Source organism: Lampetra planeri, chromosome 31, assembly GCF_965212315.1.
Source record: "Lampetra planeri chromosome 31, kcLamPlan1.2.h2, whole genome shotgun sequence".
In the NCBI taxonomy this organism is placed as follows: domain Eukaryota; kingdom Metazoa; phylum Chordata; class Hyperoartia; order Petromyzontiformes; family Petromyzontidae; genus Lampetra; species Lampetra planeri.
Window position 1 is genome coordinate 11780085 of NC_136137.1, and position 22155 is coordinate 11802239.

Here is a 22155-nt window from a genome sequence, read left to right on the forward strand (position 1 = left end):
GAGGCGACAGCGTCTGAATGAAACAGCACACGTGCTTGGAGCATATATATAAGCCGGGTTGGAAGGGGGGAAAAGAGCGCCTTGACAAAAGAATATGCATATCAAGAGGCATTTAGCATATTTATGGGAAATGCAGGTATGTGATTAGTACTACTCATGCCCGTGCATTATGCAGGATTAGCAGCATCAAAGGGAAGGGATATGGGAATGCAGGTATGTGATTAGTACTACTTATGCTCGTGCATTATGCAGGATTAGCAACATTAAAGGGAGGGGATATGCGAAATACAGGTATGTGAATAGTACTACTTATGCCCGTGCATTATGCAGGATTAGCAGCATCAAAGAGAGGGGATAGGGGTAGCATTAATAAAGGGAAGACGTGTTAATACTATGTAGCTGCAGTAACTAAAACCACCACGTAAACAACTAAAGTATAAACTACATAGTATCATCAGTATACTAATGTATTGCTTACTGTTAGTAACTCAGCTTATTGTAGAGTATATTTAGTATACTGATGATACTATGTAGTTTATACTTTAGTTGTTTACGTGGTGGTTTTAGTTACTGCAGCTACATAGTATTAACACTCCTTCCCTTTATTAATGCTACCCCTATCCCCTCTCTTTGATGCTGCTAATCCTGCATAATGCACGGGCATAAGTAGTACTATTCACATACCTGCATTTCCCATATCCCCTCCCTTTGATGTTGCTAAGCCTGCATAATGCACGGGCATAAGTAAAGTAGTACTAATCACATACCTGCATTTCCCATATCCCTTCCCTTTGATGCTGCTAATCCTGCATAATGCACCGGCATGAGTAGTACTAATCACATACCTACATTTCCCATAAATATGCTAAATGCCTCTTGATATGCATATTCTTTTGTCAAGGCGCTCTTTTCCCCCCTTCCAACCCAGCTTATATATATGCTCCAAGCACGTGTGCTGTTTCATTCAGACGCTGTCGCCTCGACAAACCTGGTTTTCACCTGAGGACGGCTGCTTGCGTTGTGGCCGAAACGTCGTGAGAATTGTTTTATTATGTTTTATTTTTATTATTTTATTACTTCCCTTCTACGTGACTTTACCGAAAGAACCAAGAAGATGAATCCCTGCAGTCACGAAAGCTTTAAATCGAAACGGTTACAGTTCAATTGGGTCAAAGCGGTCTCAGACGGTTCGGTTTCTAGTTAACCAATTGCTAAAAACCGGTTAATGTGAATTCAAATTGCATCGCTCCCACGGTTAAAACGGATAACCGAAATATTCACATTTTTCATTTTGAAAGAAACATTATTTTATTTGGGTTTGCGTTTCAGCCGTAGGACACAAACGGTGAAGACCGTTTAGACTCTCTGGGTGTGAGACTGTCACGCTGCTGGGTGTGTGGTTGGGGAGGACTGCCGCTGTTCACTCACGACCACCGCGGGGTATACGCGAGTGGATGTTAACCACGGCACCTCACATTTAACGATCAAAGTTAGCACAGAACGAAAGTCAAAGTAAGAATGTGTGGGTAATGATAATTGAAAGGCCATGGGTCAGGGCAGCTCAATAATAACGAAAGGTCGCTGCTATATTCCTGTGCAGCCCGTGAGCTTGTAATCAGCAACACGCTGTGCTCTTATCGGCTCATCAACACAAAATCTCGGGTGCATACCAGGTCCAAGCAAGAACATCTGTTGCACTGTATCGTAGTAGAACAACAAATGTAAACCCATGTTTTTATTGTTAATTTGTACATGTTTGTGTTGTGTGCTGGTGTCTACGAGCACGTCTGTGTGCTCGAATGGGTGAACGTTTACGTTCATAAGAAAATCATCGGCATGTTCACTGCGCAACATCCCAGGGACAAGCCTTGGGTAAAGTACCACTCTACTTGGTGCTGATTCTACCACCCTCAGTATCTCCACCCTCAGCCTCCCAGGGGCAAACCGAGGCCAGTTTCTCACTGCTCTCGCCACTCTCCTTTGTGCTGATTTTACCACCCTCAGTCTCTCCAGCCTCAGCCTCCCAGGGGCAAACCGAGGCCAGTTTCTCACTGCTCTTGTCGCTCTCCTTGGTGCTGATTCTACCACCCTCAATCTCTCCACCCTCAGCCTCCCAGGGGCAAACCGAGGCCAGTTTCTCACTGCTCTCTCCACTCTTCTTGGTGCTGATTCTACCACTCCCAGTATCTCCACCCTCAGCCTCCCAGGGGCAAACCGAGGCCAGTTTCTCACTGCTCTCTCCACTCTTCTTGGTGCTGATTCTACCACTCCCAGTATCTCCACCCTCAGCCTCCCAGGGGCAAACCGAGGCCAGTTTCTCACTGCTCTCTCCACTCTTCTTGGTGCTGATTCTACCACTCCCAGTATCTCCACCCTCAGCCTCCCAAGGGCAAACCGAGGCTAGTTTCTCACTGCTCTGGCCACTCTCCTTTGTGCTGATTTTACCACCCTCAGTATCTCCACCCTCAGCCTCCCAGGGGCAAACCGAGGCCAGTTTCTCACTGCTCTCTCCACTCTTCTTGGTGCTGATTCTACCACTCCCAGTATCTCCACCCTCAGCCTCCCAGGGGCAAACCGAGGCCAGTTTCTCACTGCTCTCTCCACTCTTCTTGGTGCTGATTCTACCACTCCCAGTATCTCCACCCTCAGCCTCCCAAGGGCAAACCGAGGCTAGTTTCTCACTGCTCTGGCCACTCTCCTTTGTGCTGATTTTACCACCCTCAGTATCTCCACCCTCAGCCTCCCAGGGGCAAACCGAGGCCAGTTTCTCACTGCTCTCGCCACTCTCCTTTGTGCTGATTTTACCACCCTCAGTCTCTCCAGCCTCAGCCTCCCAGGGGCAAACCGAGGCCAGTTTCTCACTGCTCTCGTCACTCTCCTTTGTGCTGATTTTACCACCCTCAGTATCTCCACCCTCAGCCTCCCAGGGGCAAACCGAGGCTAGTTTCTCACTGCTCTTGCCACTCTCCTTTGTGCTGATTTTACCCCCCTCAGTATCTCCACCCTCAGCCTCCCAGGGGCAAACCGAGGCCAGTTTCTCACTGCTCTCTCCACTCTTCTTGGTGCTGATTCTACCACTCCCAGTATCTCCACCCTCAGCCTCCCAGGGGCAAACCGAGGCCAGTTTCTCACTGCTCTCTCCACTCTTCTTGGTGCTGATTCTACCACTCTCAGTCTCTCCACCCTCAGCCTCCCAAGGGCAAACCGAGGCTAGTTTCTCACTGCTCTGGCCACTCTTCTTGGTGCTGATTCTACCACTCTCAGTCTCTCCACCCTCAGCCTCCCAGGGGCAAACCGAGGCCAGTTTCTCACTGTTCTCGCCACTCTTCTTGGTGCTGATTCTACCACTCTCAGTCTCTCCACCCTCAGCCTCCCAGGGGCAAACCGAGGCCAGTTTCTCACTGCTCTTGCCACTCTCCTTTGTGCTGATTTTACCACCCTCAGTATCTCCACCCTCAGCCTCCCAGGGGCAAACCGAGGCCAGTTTCTCACTGCTCTCGCCACTCTCCTTTGTGCTGATTTTACCACCCTCAGTATCTGCACCCTCAGCCTCCCAATGGCAAACCGAGGCCAGTTTCTCACTGCTCTTGTCGCTCTCCTTGGTGCTGATTTTACCACCCTCAGTATCTCCACCCTCAGCCTCCCAATGGCAAACCGAGGCTAGTTTCTCATTGCTCTCGTCGCTCTCCTTGGTGCTGATTTTAAAACCCTCAGTCTCTCCACCCTCAGCCTCCCAGGGGCAAACCGATGCCAGTTTCTCACTGCTCTTGTCGCTCTCCTTGGCGCTGATTCTACCACTCTCAGTCTCTCCACCCTCAGTCTCCCAGGGGCAAACCGAGGCCAGTTTCTCACTGCTCTTGCCACTGCGCTTGCTGCTGATTGTTTTGCTAGATACATTCCCACTCTCAGTCTCCCAGGGGCAAACTGCACCTCGGTTCTCACTGGTCTTGCCACTGTCCTTAAGGGTGATTCTACCACCCTTCATCTTTCCACCATCAGCCTCCCAACGGCAAACTGAGGCCAGTTTCTCACTGTTCTTTCCACTGCCCTTCATGCTAGCTGTCATGCAATCCTGATCTGTGGTAGCTTCCCAGGGGCAAACGTTTGGCGGATTTCTGCTCATGATGCTACCCTGCTTAGTGGCTACTTTATTTCTGGCAGACTTCCCACTCACACTTTCCCAGGGACAAACGTTGGACAGTTTTTCTAGGTCCTCGGTACCAATTTTCCCACTCAAAGTGTCTCCATCACCCGTCTCCCAAGGGCAAACATAGGAGATGTGACTGCGCAAAGAGACCCTCTCTTTGGTGACTTTTCGACTGATGGAAGACTCAGTGGCTACGGTTTCCAATGGAAAAACTTCGGCTACGTGGCTCGCTGGCTGCAGGCCACTCCCAGGCAAATCTCCACTCTTTTTGTTGCTGTCCTTGGGGCTGACTGTGCCACCACCCTGAACGCTGGTGGCCTCCCAAGGGCACACCTCGGCCGCCTTTCTACTGGCCTTATCATCGCCTCCGCTTCCGGTTGCACCCTCGGCCTCCCCGTGGCCTCTCACAGCGGCGCTCCCCGTGGCCACTGCCGTGCACGCTCCCTCATCTTGCCACTTGGCAGACCCCATTCTTCCCCCCGCTCCCAGCTCTGCTCCATCTTCGGCTTTCGAGCCCTCATCCATTGGTAGCAGAAGCGGGGCCACCGGTGGTGCCGAAAGTTTTACGATCTCCGCGTGTAGAGAAGAACTGCGAACGGGGATGGCAGGCGGCCGGGACAGCGGCTTTTTATGCGCCACAATGAGGCAGGGGAGGTTTGGTAAGGCCTGAAGGGGTTCCCCGGTGGCGACAACGTGCCCAGGCTCCCCCTCGTCGGTCGCAGGGGGTCCGATCTCAGTGCTGTCCGTCTGGAAGAAGCTGTGCTGCTTGACGAGCCGAGCTGGCCCACCCTGCCTGCAGAAACATGCACGTGCCTGAATAGTGTGATTGGCTCACAAGTGACGACATAAAATTTACCCCCTCTATTTAAGATCAAAACAGGAGAATTTCTCCACATCTCTCGCTGTCGCCTGATGAGGCTGGTTGTAATAACCAGCTAAACGTCATACTCGAAATCTAAATGTTGTAGATTTACTCTCCAACACACCGGTGTGCTGAACTAGTAATGATTTGGCATGTTTAATTTACGTGCCAAACCATACTAATTGTCGGGTGGTGGTGGGTTTAATGACACATTTATATTTACACGACCTAACCAAAAACAACTCTATTATAGATTTAGTTCACGTATCTGTTAAAGTTCTTAAAGCACTCCGTGATAAGTCATCATGAAGAGTGAATGCGCGTGAACCGTGCGTTAGGCTTCAGTAGCACAAGGAGCCACCGCAGGACTGCTTGGCTGAAATGTGCTTCATTAGCTACCAACTTATCCAGCCGATCGTGTTTAAATAAAACACAAGGCGAGGCCCAATTTGCTCCTTTACACATTTTGGGACATTGACCGAATACGGCCCATGACGAGGCAATTGCCCGGGTGGAATGGGGCTTAAAAGAAGGTGGCAGTGCGACACCATGGACCAAATAGTAGTGGGTGCATTTACGCACAAAGCCAGGCCGACAATCTAGCTTTCGTGGTGGGATGGCCTCGTCAGCTGTTACCGTAAAGAACACATAACTGGCGAGAGAGTTGTAAAAACATAGTCTGCTCTGTATAGGCCTTCAAAGTCGGAGCAATGTCTAATAGATGGAGATCCCGTTGTCCATGGACCAATGGGTCCCAACATAGGACAAAACGTGTGATAATACAATCTGCGGTTATAACCTTCGGTTTAAAGAAGGCATGGTGGCAAAGGACCACTTTATGGGTTGAAAACCTGGAAGGGTTCATGACACCATAAAGCATACAGCGCATAAATATGCACTGCAGATGTGAGAGCTACAAGCAGAATAAGTTGCAATGTAAGGAAGGCAATAGCGATGGTATTGAACAGCTCAAAGAGGGAATCACGCAAGGCATGCAGCACCAATAAAATATCCCAGGGACAGCACCACCGATGCGCCGGTAGATGTTGACAAAAAAAGAGGTCTCAACTGAACCTCCGAATCGATGACTGAGCAGTCAGAATTGCGGTGTCAAAACCACAATGGAAGACGGTGATGGTGGCGAGACAGACTCTTGTGAAGAATGCAGTATGTCCCACCTGGAAATCCACAGCGGGTAGTTTAGCACAGCAGCCGGCGATGCCTGTCATGGTGGAATCTGGCAACGCTGGCAAAACCTCACAAAAGCCCTCCATAGACATGCTACGTGGAGGAACGACTAGCTATGAAGAGCACAGCTTACGCTGGGAGCGTGAGACTAACTCTCCAGACTGTGGGCTTGATAAGACCCAGCTCGGATGGCAGCAAGACAACTCTGTCCAGCAAGTCGCTGCGCTGTGGAAACGGCAGCGGAATTGGAGCACAGACAGAGACGGTGACACAAGACTTCCTGCGGAATGCGCTGCAGAACAAGCCTCACTGCTCACAGCTTTCTCCAAGCGCTGGAGTTTTCTGCCTCAGACGTTGACCAAATGCCTGTACCGTATGGCTGCCACAGATCCGTGAGCGGAGGCGTCGGAATAAACAAAGAACTCCGGCTCGACTTAGCCCAGGGGACACCCCCATCATAAAATGTACCGTCGCTTCCCACCACAGTAGCTGGAGCTTTGTGTCGAGAGTGAGATAGGTTTGATGACCCAGCCGTAGTCAACCAACACTGCTCACGTGCGACGAGTGGCCACAGAGCAGCCATCGGACGTCTCTGCCACCAGCAGCAGATCGACCAGGTAGGCAAAAGAGCAACCGTGTTCACGAACATCTTGGTGAAGACCTGAGGCAAGGACATGAGTCAAAATTAAATAACATTTTGAACCGGAAGTAATCATCCTCAAAAGCGAAGACTAGGAAACACCAATGTCAACTGAAGACTGGAACATGTCGGCAGGCATATTTTAGGTCAATCGAAGACGACCAATCTCATGGTTGGATCGCCGTCACCACCGACTGAACAAATTCCATCTTAAAATGTTATGTGACGATCTACTTGTTCAACGCCTTCATATTGAGAATGGGCCGGAAACCCACCATCTTTCTCGGGTACCACGAAGAGACGGCCGTAGAATCTGCATTGTCGCTGAAGCAGGCGGTGCCATGATGATGGAATGGATGTCGAGGAGGCGTCAAAGCTCGTCGACAAAAATAGTTGTCGAGCCGCTGACTGTAGAAACAGTGACGACTCGACAGCGTTGTTTGCCGGTGGACGCCGATGAAAACGCATGGCGCAGCCGTGGCGAAGAACTTGAAGGTAACTATGCATCGGCCCTCGATTAGGTACCACATTTACCAAAAGGAGGTCAGCCAGGTGCCCACAGGGCGACCCAGCGTGGGCGGCTCAGGCTCGGCATCACTTCGACTACCCTGCAGAATTGGGTGGAAATGAAGCTGTGAGGGGAGGAGCCGTTGCGCCTGTCCCAGCAGACTGGGGTCGTTGTCCATCACCCTTGTTGTTCTGTACCTTGGATCACCCCTGATGGGAAGGACCCGCTTGGAGATGACATTTTCCACAACCACTTCAGGCAGCTGTTTGATGGACTTGCACGAGGCGCAGCCGGCGCCATGCCACTAGGTTTGAATTTTCCAGGTCTTGATCAATGGACTTGATCACGTAGCGTGCTTCTGAACCGAAGAGTTCCATTCTTCCATGGGTTGAATGCCAATTGTCGCACGTGTGGCTAAGGGGACCCATCGCTTGTTGCCATTGCCATAAGGAGTCGACGACCCCACAGCGCTCACCGTAATTCCTCGCACAGACTGCCGCTGAATGCAGACTAAACTGGGCATGGTCGAAGCAGCTGAACAGTTGGAATCCCCTCCCTGGCAAGACCTGCAGTGCATGGAGCTACGACCGATGGAGGGGTGTTGCTGAGGTAAAGACCAAGGCAGTCAACGCCCCAAAGTCCATCCCATGGAAATTCCTTTAAATGTGTAGTGCCATAGGACGTCACTACTGTGTCGGCCGGTACGAGGGCTAGGGGCCCCAAGGGGGTGCCTGGGGGGTCACGTGGTGGAGGACCGAGACCTTCCCAGAGGTGGTGGAAGAGAGGCGTGGCCTTGGCGGAACCGGCCATGCCAGAGCGGTTATAAGCGGGGTGTGAATGCCGAGCGGGGCTGTTCAACCCCGAAGTGAAGACGACATCATCGGTCCTCAAGTCCCGGGTTGTCGTCTGTGACCAGCAGCCCGTTGCCCTTCTGGGTCACACTGTATAGTGTTCCAGGGTGTTAGTGAGTTGAGGGAGGTGGTCACCACCTTATGTACAGTGTTATAGTACTTACTGTTCTAATAAATAGTGTTGCCTCCAAGCTGTGTGTGCACCTAATTCGAACCCACTACATTTGGTGTCAAGAAGTTGCAGAAAAATAAATAATCCGAGGTGTTATCCGAGGGTAGTAAAATGAGCACACGAAGAAAACAACTCACCTGGACGCCTTCGTACGACGAGGACAGCGTGACGACCATCCTTCAGACAGCCCCGGGGATGGCAGCCCCGGTGACAGAGAGAGAGATGGCGCTGCACGTGGAGCGGCAGGACTGGCATCGCACCGCTGCTTCGCCGCCATCGGGAACGGAGCGCCGGAGCCGTGGGGAGAGGACGCCGTCGTCGCTGCGGGGGCTGGCGGGGGAAGCCCGGGCATGCGGGCCACGCGGTAGGGCCGCCATTTCGGCGGCTGGCCAGGACGCTGTTCCCGCCGACATCAACGCCTGCGGAGGGGAAGTTCCACACATTCGGGTGGCGCCCCCGTCTTCTGCTCGAGTGCGAGTGGCACCTGCGGTTCGCAAGAGGAGGCCGTGTTCACCATGCAAGATTCTTCGGGGCGTCCCAGTGTTCCACCTTGCCGCCCTCTGCTCTTCACAGCTTGCCAGGCGAGGCGTGACACGACACACACCGGCTCCTGTTAAACTTCATCCATTTTGTGTGCGCTGGGTTGGGGGGTCGTGTTATATATATTTTTTCCGGTTGCGGGGCGTCAATTTGCTTTCTATAAGTTGTGTCTGGCCACGGCGTTCATGTCGGGTGTCCGCGTGTAACATTGTTCATCTTGAGGGGCCAGTTAATGATTAATTCGGTTATGTGGGTGTACCGAGCTCCGTTAATATCTCGTGGGTTGCCATGTTAATGATCGCGTTGTGACATTTGTTTTGGTTGTTGTTACGGAGTTAAGCTTGTTGACGATGCTCTTAAAATTCGAATGCCCTGAGTCCCATGGTTAATGTTGAAGGGGATTTTGAAATGACAGGTTCGGTGTGTTTCAAACGCACTGGTTGGTTCCTGTCCGTTGTTGCACAGATGATTTATTTTGTGTAGGAATGCCCCTTGTGTTCTACATGGATCGGCGGTACCTTTCTGTTAATTGCCGCCAAATTGCGTTGCTCTATCAATTCGGTTGGTACAGCTTCATGCTGCAATGCGAGTCTCGGAGATGGGTGTACAGATACGGGATGTGAGGTGTATTGTTGTGACCATTGGGTATTCGGGATCGTCACAAATTGTGCGTACCTGTTCAGCATTGGATCAATTCAGTGGGGGATCCTAATTTAAATTGTATGTATTGTGATGGTGTGAAATTGTGATTGTGTGGGGGATGACTGCCTTGGTTTGTGGCTCTGCCGTCATTGGTTACAGAGCATTTAAATTGAGATGGTGACATGCTGCCAGCGATTTGGAATTGTGGTGCGGGCTGTCGAATATCTTGGGGCGCAGATCCTGACCAGGATGGCCCAGTGAGTGTTGCGTGTCTAACACGAGAGTTGTGGTCCCGTCATGCTATGGCTGACGGCTTGACCTGACAGCCCAGAGATTGAGACACTCCGTGGCGTGTCTAGCCTAGTGGGTTGTGCGCTCACATGGCTCTGAGAGTGTGATCCCGTCATGCTATGCTGACGGCTTGACCTGACAGCCCGGAGATCAAGACACTCCGAGGCGCATTGAAACAGTGGGCTTGAGATTCCTAGTGTTCAGGTGGAGTTGTCCCGTTACGTTGGGACTGTATCCCTCAGTTGTTAGGGTGCATGTTGTGCAGTGAGTGAGCGATAGGTCTTCTCAGCTCGGTCGGTACAGCTATATATTGCGATGCGAGTCTTGGAGAGAGACTGGGTTAAAATTCCCCCGATATGGCCAACGCGTGCGCGTCGGAAAGGCGGGGGGTGATACCGAGTGGCATGAGATGTCCTTCAAGGGAGGGCTGCTAAGTTGTGCAAGCGCGGGAAACCGCGCGTGCGGCCGCCATTTTTGTGCGAGCGCGGGAAACCACCAAGATGCAGTTCGCGCGTGCGGCCGCCATTTTGTGAGTGCGGGAAACCACGGGGATGCAGTTCGCGCCTGCGGCCGCCATTTTATACGAGCGCGTGAGGCTGTGGAGATGCAGATCACGCGTGCAGGCGCCATTTAGGCCCATTTTTACGCCGGACTATTTTATTTAACTAAAATGCAGATCCTGGGGGCATCCCTGAAGCGCGACTTCTTCGCCTCAGGACATGGGTTGGCTTTGACACATGATGTCTTGACCCTCGATGTCGGAAGATGTCCGCATTGGGGTGTGTGAGTGTGTGAGCGCTAGGTGGTTCTTCTATCCTCGCTCTATCACCACCTAGTGGATGGAACCGTAGCTGGGGGTTGGGGATCCTTGCCATTCATATTGTGTGGGTGAAGGTGTACATATTGGGTTTCATCGCCGTGTTGGATGCACAACAAATGCGTCTGAATCTGTTTATTATTATCATTATTATTTTCTCTTCTCTCGCGCCGGCTGGAATCCCCTCATCCCCACTACCCAGGGGCCGGGTGACTGTCCTGTCTGATGCGCCGAGGCGAGTGTTCGTGGAGTGATGCCTCAGGAGGGTTTGTGTTCTCGTCACTGGAGGCAGTTTCTACCTGGCACCTTGGAGTCGCCGGTTGTGCTCACCGGCTGTGGACTGGGGGGGGAGTGAGTGGAGCATACGTCAGCTACTCCTGCTCCTCCTGTTCCTGACTCCTGGGGAGGGGCCGTGCCCTTTGGGCCGCTTCTGGTTCCCCAGGGCCTCCAGCGGGGTGGGGGGGGGGGCGTGCGCGCCTCCCCTGGGGGATCCAGCCACATTGACTCGTGGAAGACTGGCTGCTCTACATGGCTCTCACACGCCTTGCTCATTGCTTATGCCGTCGTTACAACGGCCACACTCACATGTCGGTGCATGCGTGATTCTCACATGGGGCGGCTGTGCTGGGGAGTAAACGGGTTAGCCAGTTTTCATGTATATTTGTTGTTCTTAATTCCCCGTTTTCCATGCGTTTACTCTCCTTTTACCCTCGTCGATTCTGTGTATATTAGGTGATGTATTTATTATTGGTCGCTGGTTATTTATTGATGTTGCTGGTTCGGAGGTACACCGTTTCGATGTTTCACAGTTGTGTTACAGCCGGAACGGCTGTGTGTTTATACGGGGGGGGGGGGGGGGGGGGGGGTGGTGATGTTGTGACATACGACGTCACTGTGTTGGCCCGTACGAGGGCTGGGGGCCCCAAGGGGGTGGCTGGGGGGTCATGTGGTGGAGGACCGAGACCTTCCCAGAGGTGGGGAAAGGGAGGTGTGGCCTGGGAAGAGCCAGCCATGCCGGAGCGGTTATAAGTGGGGTGTGAACGCAGAGCGGGGCTGTTCAACCCCGAAGTGAAGACGACATCATCAGTCCTCAAGTCCCGGATCGTCGTCCGTGACCAGGCAGCCCGTTGCCTGCCTGGGTCACGCTGTGTAGTCTTCCAGGGTGTTAGTGAGTTGAGGAAGGTGGTCACCCCCTTATGTACAGTGTTATAGTACTTACTGTTCTAATAAACAGTGTTGCCTCCAAGCTGTGTGTGTGTGCACCTAATTCGAACCCACTACAAATGCACTCCACAAGACAGCACAGTAATCAGGGAAAGCCCCCAGCTGTGGCACTGACTGCAGTGCAGCGATCTTTTGACAAAATAATTAATTACAAATATTATGGCGGCAAAGCCACCAACAGTGACAAAATCGCAAATTATTGCCAAACAAGCGGATTCTCACTGAATTTAAAGATGTGTACTGAAGATCCTGGCAAACCGCAGGTGAAATTATTTTTATCGGAAGAATGTGATGATGTCGTGGATGATTGACGCCCATCTCATCATTAAAATTCATCATTTATTGTATGGGGGAGGACTGTGAAATTCCATCGAGAGTAGAGATAATTTAGTTTTTAACCATCACTCAAAAAAAATGTATTCCAACCTATCCAAGCCCAAATCCTAACCTTGACAACATTAGTAATAATCATACGAACCATCTAAGCCCGAACCATGATCTTGATCAGTCACGATCAATCAATAGTAACAAAGCATGTGGCCACGCATCGTCATTACAGAACCTGACCCACGACTCACCTGTGAACTCCAGGTCTGCGTGGCCCCGAGACCTCCAGGAGCCTGTTTCCTTGATCCCCTTGTGGCCCCTGGGGCCCAGTCTCCTCGTGCTTGGACAAATCCTGTAGTGGAGAGGCCACTTCCTGCCCCTCGCCACCGAGCGCCAGAGGCTGCTGATCTTTGACAATGAGGCTGCCCACAATGGCTCCCTCTTTCGATGCTGGACTGTCCTCTTTGCCATCCCCTGCAGCAGCTGAATTGCCCTCCATCGCCTCCTCTGTGGACACCAGGTTGTTATCAATCGTCTCTCCTTTCATCTCCAGACTGCCCTCCGTGGCCTCCTCTTTCACCTCCAAGCTGCCCTTCCCACCACCCTCCCCTGGCTGTCCTGCCACTCGCAAGCCGCCGCCCAGCACCTCGCCGCCGTGGGTGGTCGTGGCTTGCGCTAGCGGTGGCCTGCTCTGATGCTGCCCTCTCCGTGAGGAGAGCTCCTCGTGGAGGCGGCGCAGCTCCTGCTTGGCACGCTCCATGTCGTGCCGCGCCCGACTGCGGCCCATGGCCGCCATCCCGGCTTGTGAGCCCGGGCTCTTCTTACGAGTGTGCCCCTCCTCCCGACCCCGTGCCCTCTCGGTCTTGCCCTTGGCGTCCGCCCTCGCCTCAGACTTTCCGGCCGCCTTCCCGTCCGTCCGCTCCACTGGGTTCCTTGATCGCCTCTCTGCCCTCTTCTGCTTCGCCTCGCCTTCTGGGGGGTCCCGCAGGGGCCTGCCGGACCCAGTGGGCTGCTCCCGGCCTCGTGAGCGACCTTGAGGGGTGTTGCACGTTTCTGTTGCAGCGGCCCCAACACCGTCGGGAATGACCCCAGGAGACTGTTTGCTGGGTCCTGCTAGGATGACCTCAGCCTGGTATTTAGCCTCCTCTGGCACGGGGTCAGAAATCCCAGCCCGTTCATCTCCAAAAGCTGCCTGATCCTCCCTAAGACCGGACTGATCCTGAGTAATATCCTGATTAATTCCAACCTGATTCTCCTGAACAGCAGCATGATCTTCACTCTTCCCCACCTGCTCGTTTTGAACGCGAGTCTCATCCTCCTCGTCTTTTGCCAGCTCCTCTATAGTGCCTGGCCTTACCTCTTCAGCACGCGCCACATTCTTGCCAACATTTGCCTTCTCTTTAATATCACTCACAGCGTCTTTAACATCATCCAGGCTCCTGCTTATCTTTTCACTGCTGGAGTCCACTCCGATTCCCTTGACCTTCACCTCCTCGGGGCGCATCTTCTGCTTCGTATTTTCCTCAGTGTCTTCTTCCCTTGCAGGGCCAGTCTCCTCATCCACAATTGCCCTCACCTCATCCCCCATCTCCTTGTCACAGCTCACCATGACTCGAAAGTCGTGTGCCTCCTCCTCTCCACCCCTTCCCACTTCATCTTTACCTCTCGCCTCAGCTGCTCCAAACTGCAGTCTCCCCACTCCACCATCCATCTCCTCTTTCAGCTCCGCATCTTTCATTTCAACATCATTCACCTCCCCCTTCAGTTCCAACTCCTGCAGCTCCACCTCTTCCACATTTTTCTTTAGCTTCAGATCTCTCTCCCTTTCCTTCAGCTCCACCACTTTCAACTCCATCTCCCTGCTCAATTCCATCTCCTTCATCTCAAGTGTCCTCCTGATCTTCTCCTCCATCTCCTTTCGCGGCTGCAGCTCAATCTCTTTCTTCAACTGCATCTCCCTCTCGGTCACCCTCTCTTCCAGCTCCACTTTCCTAGTCAGCTCCCCTTGCATCTTCTTTCTCTTCAGCTCCACCTCGATCTTCAACTTTTCGTTCACCTCTATCTCCCACTCCCTCATCATCACCACCTCGTCCTTAATTTCCCTCTCCTGCATCTCTATCCCCATCGACCGGTCTGCCCCACCGGGTTTCCATTTCCCTACAGATCTCCCAGCGCCCGGCACCACCTCCGTCTCCGTCCCCCCTCCCGGGGGCCCCAGGCGCCCTTCCGCCGCCGCCTCTTGCGCCCGTACCATCGTCCCCGTGGCCACCCTGGCCAGTGCCCCTGCCTGGCGGGGGCCCACCAGGCTCAGCGACTTGAGGAGAGGCAGTGGGGGGGTGCGTGAGGTCAAGGGGGGCCTGGCGGGGGCCATGGGTCCCGCGGAGCCACGCAGCGCGTGCGCGCTGGCTGAGCGGCACAGCACGGGGGGGGAGTCCGGTGGCTCGGCCTCCCCACTGCTTCTGCTGCCCGGCTGTTGCTGCTGCTGTTTTTGAGGCAATGCCTCGGGGCCGGGGGGCAGCGCCTTGGGGCCCAGGGGCAGCGCCTCGGGGCCTGGGGGCAGCGCCTCGGGGCCCAGGAGCCCCCCCTCGAGGCCCCGCTCCCCGCCCAGTGAGCTCACGCTGTTCTCGGAGTTCTCCAGCAGCTGGTCGTAGGCGCTCGTGGAGCGCGCCAGGGACAGCACCTCAAAATTAAAATCAGAAAATGTATTTATACTGGAGGAGGAATATGATGAGCCATGAAGCGGGTCAGAACGTTACAACAAAAAAACACAATTGGCATGCAAAATATAGGAAATGGAAACAAATCACTTTGAAAAATTATAAAACTTTTATTATTTTAATCCTACCAGGTAAAGTCTTCTGAGCTATTAGCTTCTTTTTCAGAAGCAACCTGGCCACAAATGATAGCTCAACGAAGTGGCATATCATGTGGACATGACTAGCACCAAATAATCGAAATAATCTATGCTGTGAAAGAAGTTCAACATATGTACATATGCACGTTTCTAAATGTGGAGGACACGGAGAAAAAAATCCACGCGACCACGGGGAGAACATGCAAACTCCAAACATACAAGCATCAGGGTCGAGATCAAACCCCCCCAGACCTCCTGCATACCAGGCAAGGAAGTGAACATCAGACCATCTTTTCGCCCGTTAAGTAAATAAATAAAGCATACGAGTACCTTCTGGCGGAACGTGGCCTCCCGCACGCGGCTCCACGCAGCTCCCACCTCGGGCCCCCCCCCGGCCTGCCGCCCCCCACCCGGCGCCCCGGGCCCCTCTCGGGGGCCCTCGGGGCCGCAGTCGGCAAAGCGGCGCATGAAGGAGCGCGCAAGCCCCCGGCGCGAGGGGGGGCGCCGCCTCGGGAGGTGCGGGTTTCCCAGGCTCATCCGCTCGCAGCGGTAGAGCTCCAGCTGCGTGTAGAGGCGCTTGAGCTCACTCTGCGGGGAGGAGAGCAGGGGGAGCGGGGAGAGTGGGAAGGAAGAGAGAGAGAGATAGAAGAGAGAAGAGAGGGGAGAGATGGAGGAGGGGAGAGAGAAGTGAAAGTGGAGGAAGGCATAGGGTGAGATGTATATAACTTTAAACTCTGTGGCAATGGCCAGAGATGATATCAATAAAAGCTCACTGCTGGGATTCATTCCTTCTTCGACAACACGAACAACCCACAGCCTCAACACCGACTCATGGCCTCAGCCTCCTCGGCCACCCCTCGCACCCCCTGCCCCGCCCGCTTTCCTGAGGGCGCCGCTCACCGTGAGCTCCTCGGCGTCCAGGTGGTCCCACCAGCCGAGCGAGGCAACGCTGCCATTGAGGCAGGACGAGGTGGAGCGCCCCAGGCCGTCCAGCTGGTCCTCGTACACCTCCCCGTCGCCCGCTTCGTTGCGCCGCGGTCCCTCGGCCCTGCACAGCTGCACGAGGGCCGCGAGACGCATTGCAGATCAACTCTCAACCACCATCGCTGCTGCACCGCTGCCGTGCACACGAGTTGCAATGCTGAAATAGTATTCCGATTGTTTAGCCAGTACTTGCCCCGAAAGTCTGTTAATGCCATACGGGGCATTGTTGTCTGAGTGTGTGTGAGCACCTTGGGCAACAGCAGCAGGGCCAGCGTGACGGTGACTGTGAGCTGCGAGTGGACGAAGAACATGATGAACGTCCAGTCGGGGTGCAGCGAGGCCGACAGCCAGAACCTGGTCACACACATAACGCATCAACACAGAGACCTTAACAGACGTTTGAGATGAGCGCTGTTTGCGAGTAGCACCTATTGAAGGCTGGCACAGCACACAAGTGGCTGGGTGGTCATCACCATGCCCTGCCACCTTGTCTCCCTAGTGGCGATGTTTGCACACCACACCCAGTACTCATTTGAGGCGAAGCACACACTGAGACGCACAAGCGTCTCTCGTGAGGACGATATTGAATCCACGGCACAGCGGGCAAGGGCCCGAGGCCGGAGCACCATCCCCGGTGTGCTACATCTCAATCCCTCTCGCACCTCTCCCGCCTCTTGCTCGACGTTTCTCATTTGCGAGTGAACCCTGTCTCGGCGTCTCTATCCGTGTTTCCTCTCCTACTATCCCACGCCGGGTTGAACGTTTCCCTGTCGGGGGTTTTCCGAAAATCTCCGCTCATTAAATATCTCTCAACTGCTGCGGTGATATTCTTTAGTTATGACTTGGCCTGAAATTATTTTATTAGATTTTTCATTGTTTTTTTGCTGCTGGAGGCAGAACGGGGCGAGAGACAGCAACCCTCCACCGATTTATGGATCCGCTTCGTTGATCGCCACGGGGACAGTGCGAGTGGCCAAACTCAGCGACGATGCTCGTGCCAGTGGCGTCAAGAACAAATGGAGAATCACACGGCAAGCTTCGCTCATGTGCATCACTGCCACCGTCTCATCGCTCTGCGGACACGAGGTGAGCAGGCGAGAGAGGCGAAAATACTGGCGGAGGAGCAGCTGGAATGATCACCACCATCGGTTGTAACGAGGTGTGAGGCTGGGTGATATTGCTTTTGTCGTCGACGGTGATCTGTGTGTGTGTCGGCTTTCATAGATGCTAAGAGGACTTGACCCAAAAGTTTTTTCCGGCTATACGGGGGAACTTTGTCTCCATGTTAAAAGACCTTCATGTTAATGATATAATTATCAAGGACCTTGGTGATGGTGGGCAGGCTGCGTGGCTAGGAGTCGCAGCCATTCCCTGTCTCCTTCGGGCTGGGAAAAGGATGTCCTCTGGCCCCTACATTACATAGCATATTTCTTTTACCAGATAGTTCGAAAGGCTTTCCATGGCTGTACCAAAGGGATTTCCATCTGGTACAAATACAATGGGAGGCTGATAGATGCTCAGGTGTGGTCAAAGGTTGGCTCCTCATTGGTCAACCAAATTATGTATGCTGATAATCAGGTAATTGCTGCTCACTCTGAGAAGGAGTTGGAGGCTGGGAATTTACCGTCAGCCCCACCAAAACTAAGCACCGACCTGGTTATTTTGTGTCATCAAAGGCCCCTTCCCTCAACTTCCGGTGAATGACGGGGATATTGTGGAGAGAGTTGAGAAATGTTCGTACTTATTGCAGTGTGCTTAGGACCAGCTCCGGTTTGGCAGCCAAATCAGTGTAGCAGCATTATCTTTTCATCAGATACATAATGCTGTGTGGAAGCTACCTGGCCTCTTGCTCCATACAAAGCTTCAGGTTTTGTTGGCCACAGTTATGCCCTCCCTTCTCTATGCTTCTGAAACGTGGAGCCCTCTAAACATTCAGGCTGGCATGCCTATAATATCCATCCTGGGTTTAACCAGACTGGATTATGTCAGGAGCTCCCAGATCCTTGAAAGTTGTGGACACAGTCCCGTCAATGAGCTCCTCTGGCAGGCGAAGCTGCGTTGGGTGGGTCATGTAGCCCACATACTCAGCCACCGCATGGCCGGATAGAGGAGGCAAACCGGGTGTGGCACATGCAAGAAAAAAGATGGAATGATGTCGTACAAGAAGGATTTGGAGCTGATTGAACTTGTCAATGACTGGTACCAGGAGTGTCAAGACCGGCCTCTGTCCAGGAAGTTTGTGAAGGACGCTGCTGGGGAATTGTAGGTATTCACCCTCCAGCAACAATGGAGGAGCGACACTCACAACAATTACGACAGTGCCTGGCGTATAAAATGCAGAAAGTTGGCATAGTGGGGAGCACATTTGGTGCATTCTACAGTCATTTTAGTCAGTCAACCTATGGCACCTGGGTCTGTTCCATGACCTCCTGCGAGCGGGGAGTCGACACTTCACGTTGCCTCAAAGTAATGCACCTGGCATGGCACAAGTGCTGTGGTGACGTCACCATCACTTAGTGGTGAACGGCGGTTGTTGATGCTGTCGTGTGTGAGGTCGACTCAGCCTCAAAGGAGCACCTGATGTGATGTGTAAACATCGTCACTAGGCAGACAAAGGAGGCCGGGCGTGTTGCTGGCCACCCACATCCTCATGTGCCGGGCTACTTGATAACAGCACTTGCCCAAAGTACAGTGAAGGCTATACCGGGGATCTTTGTCGTTTGAGTGAGTGTGAGTAAGTATGAGTGAGTGGAATGTGTGGATGTAGTGCGGTGAGGAGTGGGGTTGCATGCGCACCGCGTCACGTGGAAGGCGAGCGACACGAGCGCCTCGTTGCACAGCGCCAGCGCCAGGAAGCTCGGCTCGTGGAACGCAGAGGGGACGCGGCGCGCTGCGCGGCACAGGTGCAGGCTCCACACGGTCAGCAGCAGCTCGGCTAGTGTACACGTGCACACGCACGCACGCACGCGTGCACACACACGCGCACACACACGCATATGCATACACATGCACACACACACACACGAGCACACACACACATGCACACACACACAAATATAAATATCCCCCGTGTAGCCTTGAACAGGCTGTTGCGGGAAGTATTCTTCGCGAGTAACACCTATGAAGGCCGGCATAGCACCTATGAAGGCTGGCATGGCATAGCACCTATGAGGGAATGGTGTTGGCTAGTACCACGGTTTCCGATATTCGTCACCAACGTTGGCTCCGAGTGAGAATCGAACTCGAGCCGCGGGTTCCGAGCACAAGTGCGCATTTAAAGATCACTGGTGCACGTGTCCAGTGAATGTAGAACGCCCAAAGTGGGGCCAACATTCACTGGGTGCATCTGCCAGCATTGAGCACCACACAGCTATCCACACATTAACTGGGACACCAGTGATCTTTGTGACATCACCGCTGTTATTGATTAACTCGTGCCCATCTGAACAAGCACAAAGAGACTGGGTGAAAGTGGAGAGTAACTCGCTGTCACCAGAGGCGACCGCTGCGAAGCAGACGCGGAAGAGGCTGGAGCGTATTTGGAAGGAAACTGGTTGCGAGACTGTCTTACTTACTTACAGAGCCGCCTGCAGATCTGACCACCGACTCATTATTAAGGTTCGCAGATCGTTCTATGCTCTGTGCGTCAGTACTTGCGACATTCTTTGCCAATAGATCAAAACAGCAGTTTCTAACTTGAAGGCAATACATTCTCCCGGTCTGCCATCTGAACTTGATCAACCTGGAACCAATGCAAAACTCGAATCAGACGTCGGTGGCAGAGGTGTTGATAATCATCAAACGGCTGCCAAATAAGACATCGCTGCTCGTATACATCCACACGCCAATTCCCAAATCATGCTCGGAAGTGCTCGGGCTGTTGATTGTCCACCTGGCAAATATTTCGTGAAGTGAGGGGGCTGTTTCCCAGACTGGTTCAAAATGGCGTAGGTAACACCGCTCCTGAAAAAGGTTGGCTTGAGCTACAGTGACCCCAAAAACTATAGGTCGATCTCAAACCTGAGTATGATTTCAAAGGTCATAGACCGCCTTTGTCTGAAGCAGTTATGTCCCTGTGTCACTGCGATGGGCAGATTCAACCCGTTGCAGTTGGCATATCGGAAGTTCCACAGCACTGAGACGGCTCTACTAAAAATCACTGATGACCTCTACAAGATCATGGATGACCGGTGGCCTGCAATGTTTGTTGGCCTCGATCTCTCAAGGTGCCTTCAACATCATTGACCACGAGATACTCATCAGGCGGAGAAGGTCAAGATTCGGTGTCTCGGACACAGCACTGGGGTGGATTGAGTCATGGTCGATCAGTTCGTCAAGCTGGGTAATGAACACTCATCGCCTATGCCATGCCCAGTTGACGAACCATAGGGGTCCATCCTTGGGCCCGTCCGATGTTCAACGTACGTCCATCCGATCGTTTATGTCATCTCATCGCCTGACATAAAGTTCAATCAATATGCTGTGAGTGGTACATGTGTGGTTTGCACAAAAGGAAATGCGGCTTAATCCAGGAAAATCAGAAGATCTGCTGGTTGGTACTCAGGCTCAGGTGAAAACATTTGTGGAAGAATCAGGTGTGGCAGTCGCAGACTCCAGGATACATTTTGCTACGCGGATCTAAAGAGCCTCGGCACCATACTCGACCAGAACATGTCGTTTGATCACCACGTGCAAAACCGAGCCAGGTCCTGAAATTTAAATATCAGGGCTCTACGACACATTCGACCATTATTGAGTTGTGACATAGCCAAAATGGTGGCATGTAGCATAGTATCGACAAGGTTCGATTATTGCAACTCACTACTCTACAGGAAGTCTGGCAAAAAACATTACCAAGATGCAGCGTGTACAATATTTTTTGACACGTGTTGTTACGGGTACTGCAAGATACAGCCATGTACATCCAGTGCTCGCTGAGCTGCTTCTGGTTGCCGAACGAATACGTTATGTCACACTCATTACACACAAAGTGCTTGCCATAAAAGATCCACAATACCTTGCTGATCTCGTCAAGGGGCATAAACCATCATGCAAACTCTGGCCATCCTCACAGTGGCATTTAGCTAACCATCGAGCAAAGACGGTCACTGCATTGCGCACTTTCAGAAGCCCTTCTGTGGCCATTTGGAATGCTCTTCCTTCCAACATTTGGAAGCCAATGGAGCTATTCACTATTAAGTCTAAATTGAACATTCATTTCTCTAGAACTGCTTTTTCTGTTTAGTTAGATTTCCTTCCTCCGCACCTCCGATTAGCACGGTTGGCTACGTACGGTGCGAAATAAGTTAAACGTACATATTTGCGTACATACACAAAATGAGCTGCCCAGAGGAGTGAACGTAACCTCCTGTGAGCGACCACACGTAAGGAACCTGCAAAGCAAACCACGTGGTGATGCTGCTGCTGCGTTGGCAGTGATGCACAAGCACAGCCAACAACAATAATTCAACACAAAATAGGCGACGTTTCAGACAATGGCCCTACTTCATAGCACACGAGGCACCAGAGAGACAGCACGAGCCCCGTCGGGTGCCGTACACGCCGACTGGCACCTCCGATGTGCGCGCGTCCACCCGTTTCTCACCCAGGCCCAGCATGAGGTCCCAGCCATCCAGGAGGCACGTGAGGAAGGGGCCCCCGTTGGCCGTGTGTCCACGGCCGACAAGAGGCAGCTCGCGCGCCAGGTTCTCCCACGCGGCCAGCGTCCACGCGGCCAGGAACCACGCGGGCGGCAGCAGCAACGCGGCGAGGCGGCGCGCCACGCCGGCCCACGGGCACCCGGGTCGCGGGCGCTCCGACACGCGCTCCACAAACACCTCCAGCAGCCTGGCTCGTGGGGCGGGGCAAGTGGGGCAAATGGGGGGGGGGGCGGCAGGGCCCGTGGGGGATACGCGGAGGAACACACGTGGGGTGAGGGGGGGCACAGGGGATACATAGGGGTGCACACGGAAGGACACAGAGGACAAATAAGGGACGCACGGGGGGTATACAGGGGGCACACGGCGGACACATAGGGACACACGGGGGGCACACGCGGGACACATGGGGGGGGGGGGGGGACTCGGGCAGACACGGTGGGCACACGGA

The 22155-nt window shown here is 53.2% G+C and overlaps 1 protein-coding gene across 1 annotated transcript in view; it reads right to left on the bottom strand.

Moving 5' to 3' along the window:
• Positions 1-1282: 1282 nt before the first annotated feature.
• The window catches only part of LOC144729032 (uncharacterized), a 49979-nt gene continuing 29106 nt past the window's right edge, over positions 1283-22155 (bottom strand). Inside the window, exons 7-13 of the mRNA XM_078608864.1 lie at positions 21653-21894; positions 18844-18982; positions 16296-16401; positions 15964-16119; positions 15394-15651; positions 12461-14889; positions 1283-4940 (exon numbers count right to left, since the gene is read on the bottom strand). Coding sequence (XP_078464990.1) covers positions 1886-4940; positions 12461-14889; positions 15394-15651; positions 15964-16119; positions 16296-16401; positions 18844-18982; positions 21653-21894 — 6385 coding nt within the window. The 3' untranslated portion in view covers positions 1283-1885. The remainder of the gene's footprint in view (positions 4941-12460; positions 14890-15393; positions 15652-15963; positions 16120-16295; positions 16402-18843; positions 18983-21652; positions 21895-22155) is intronic.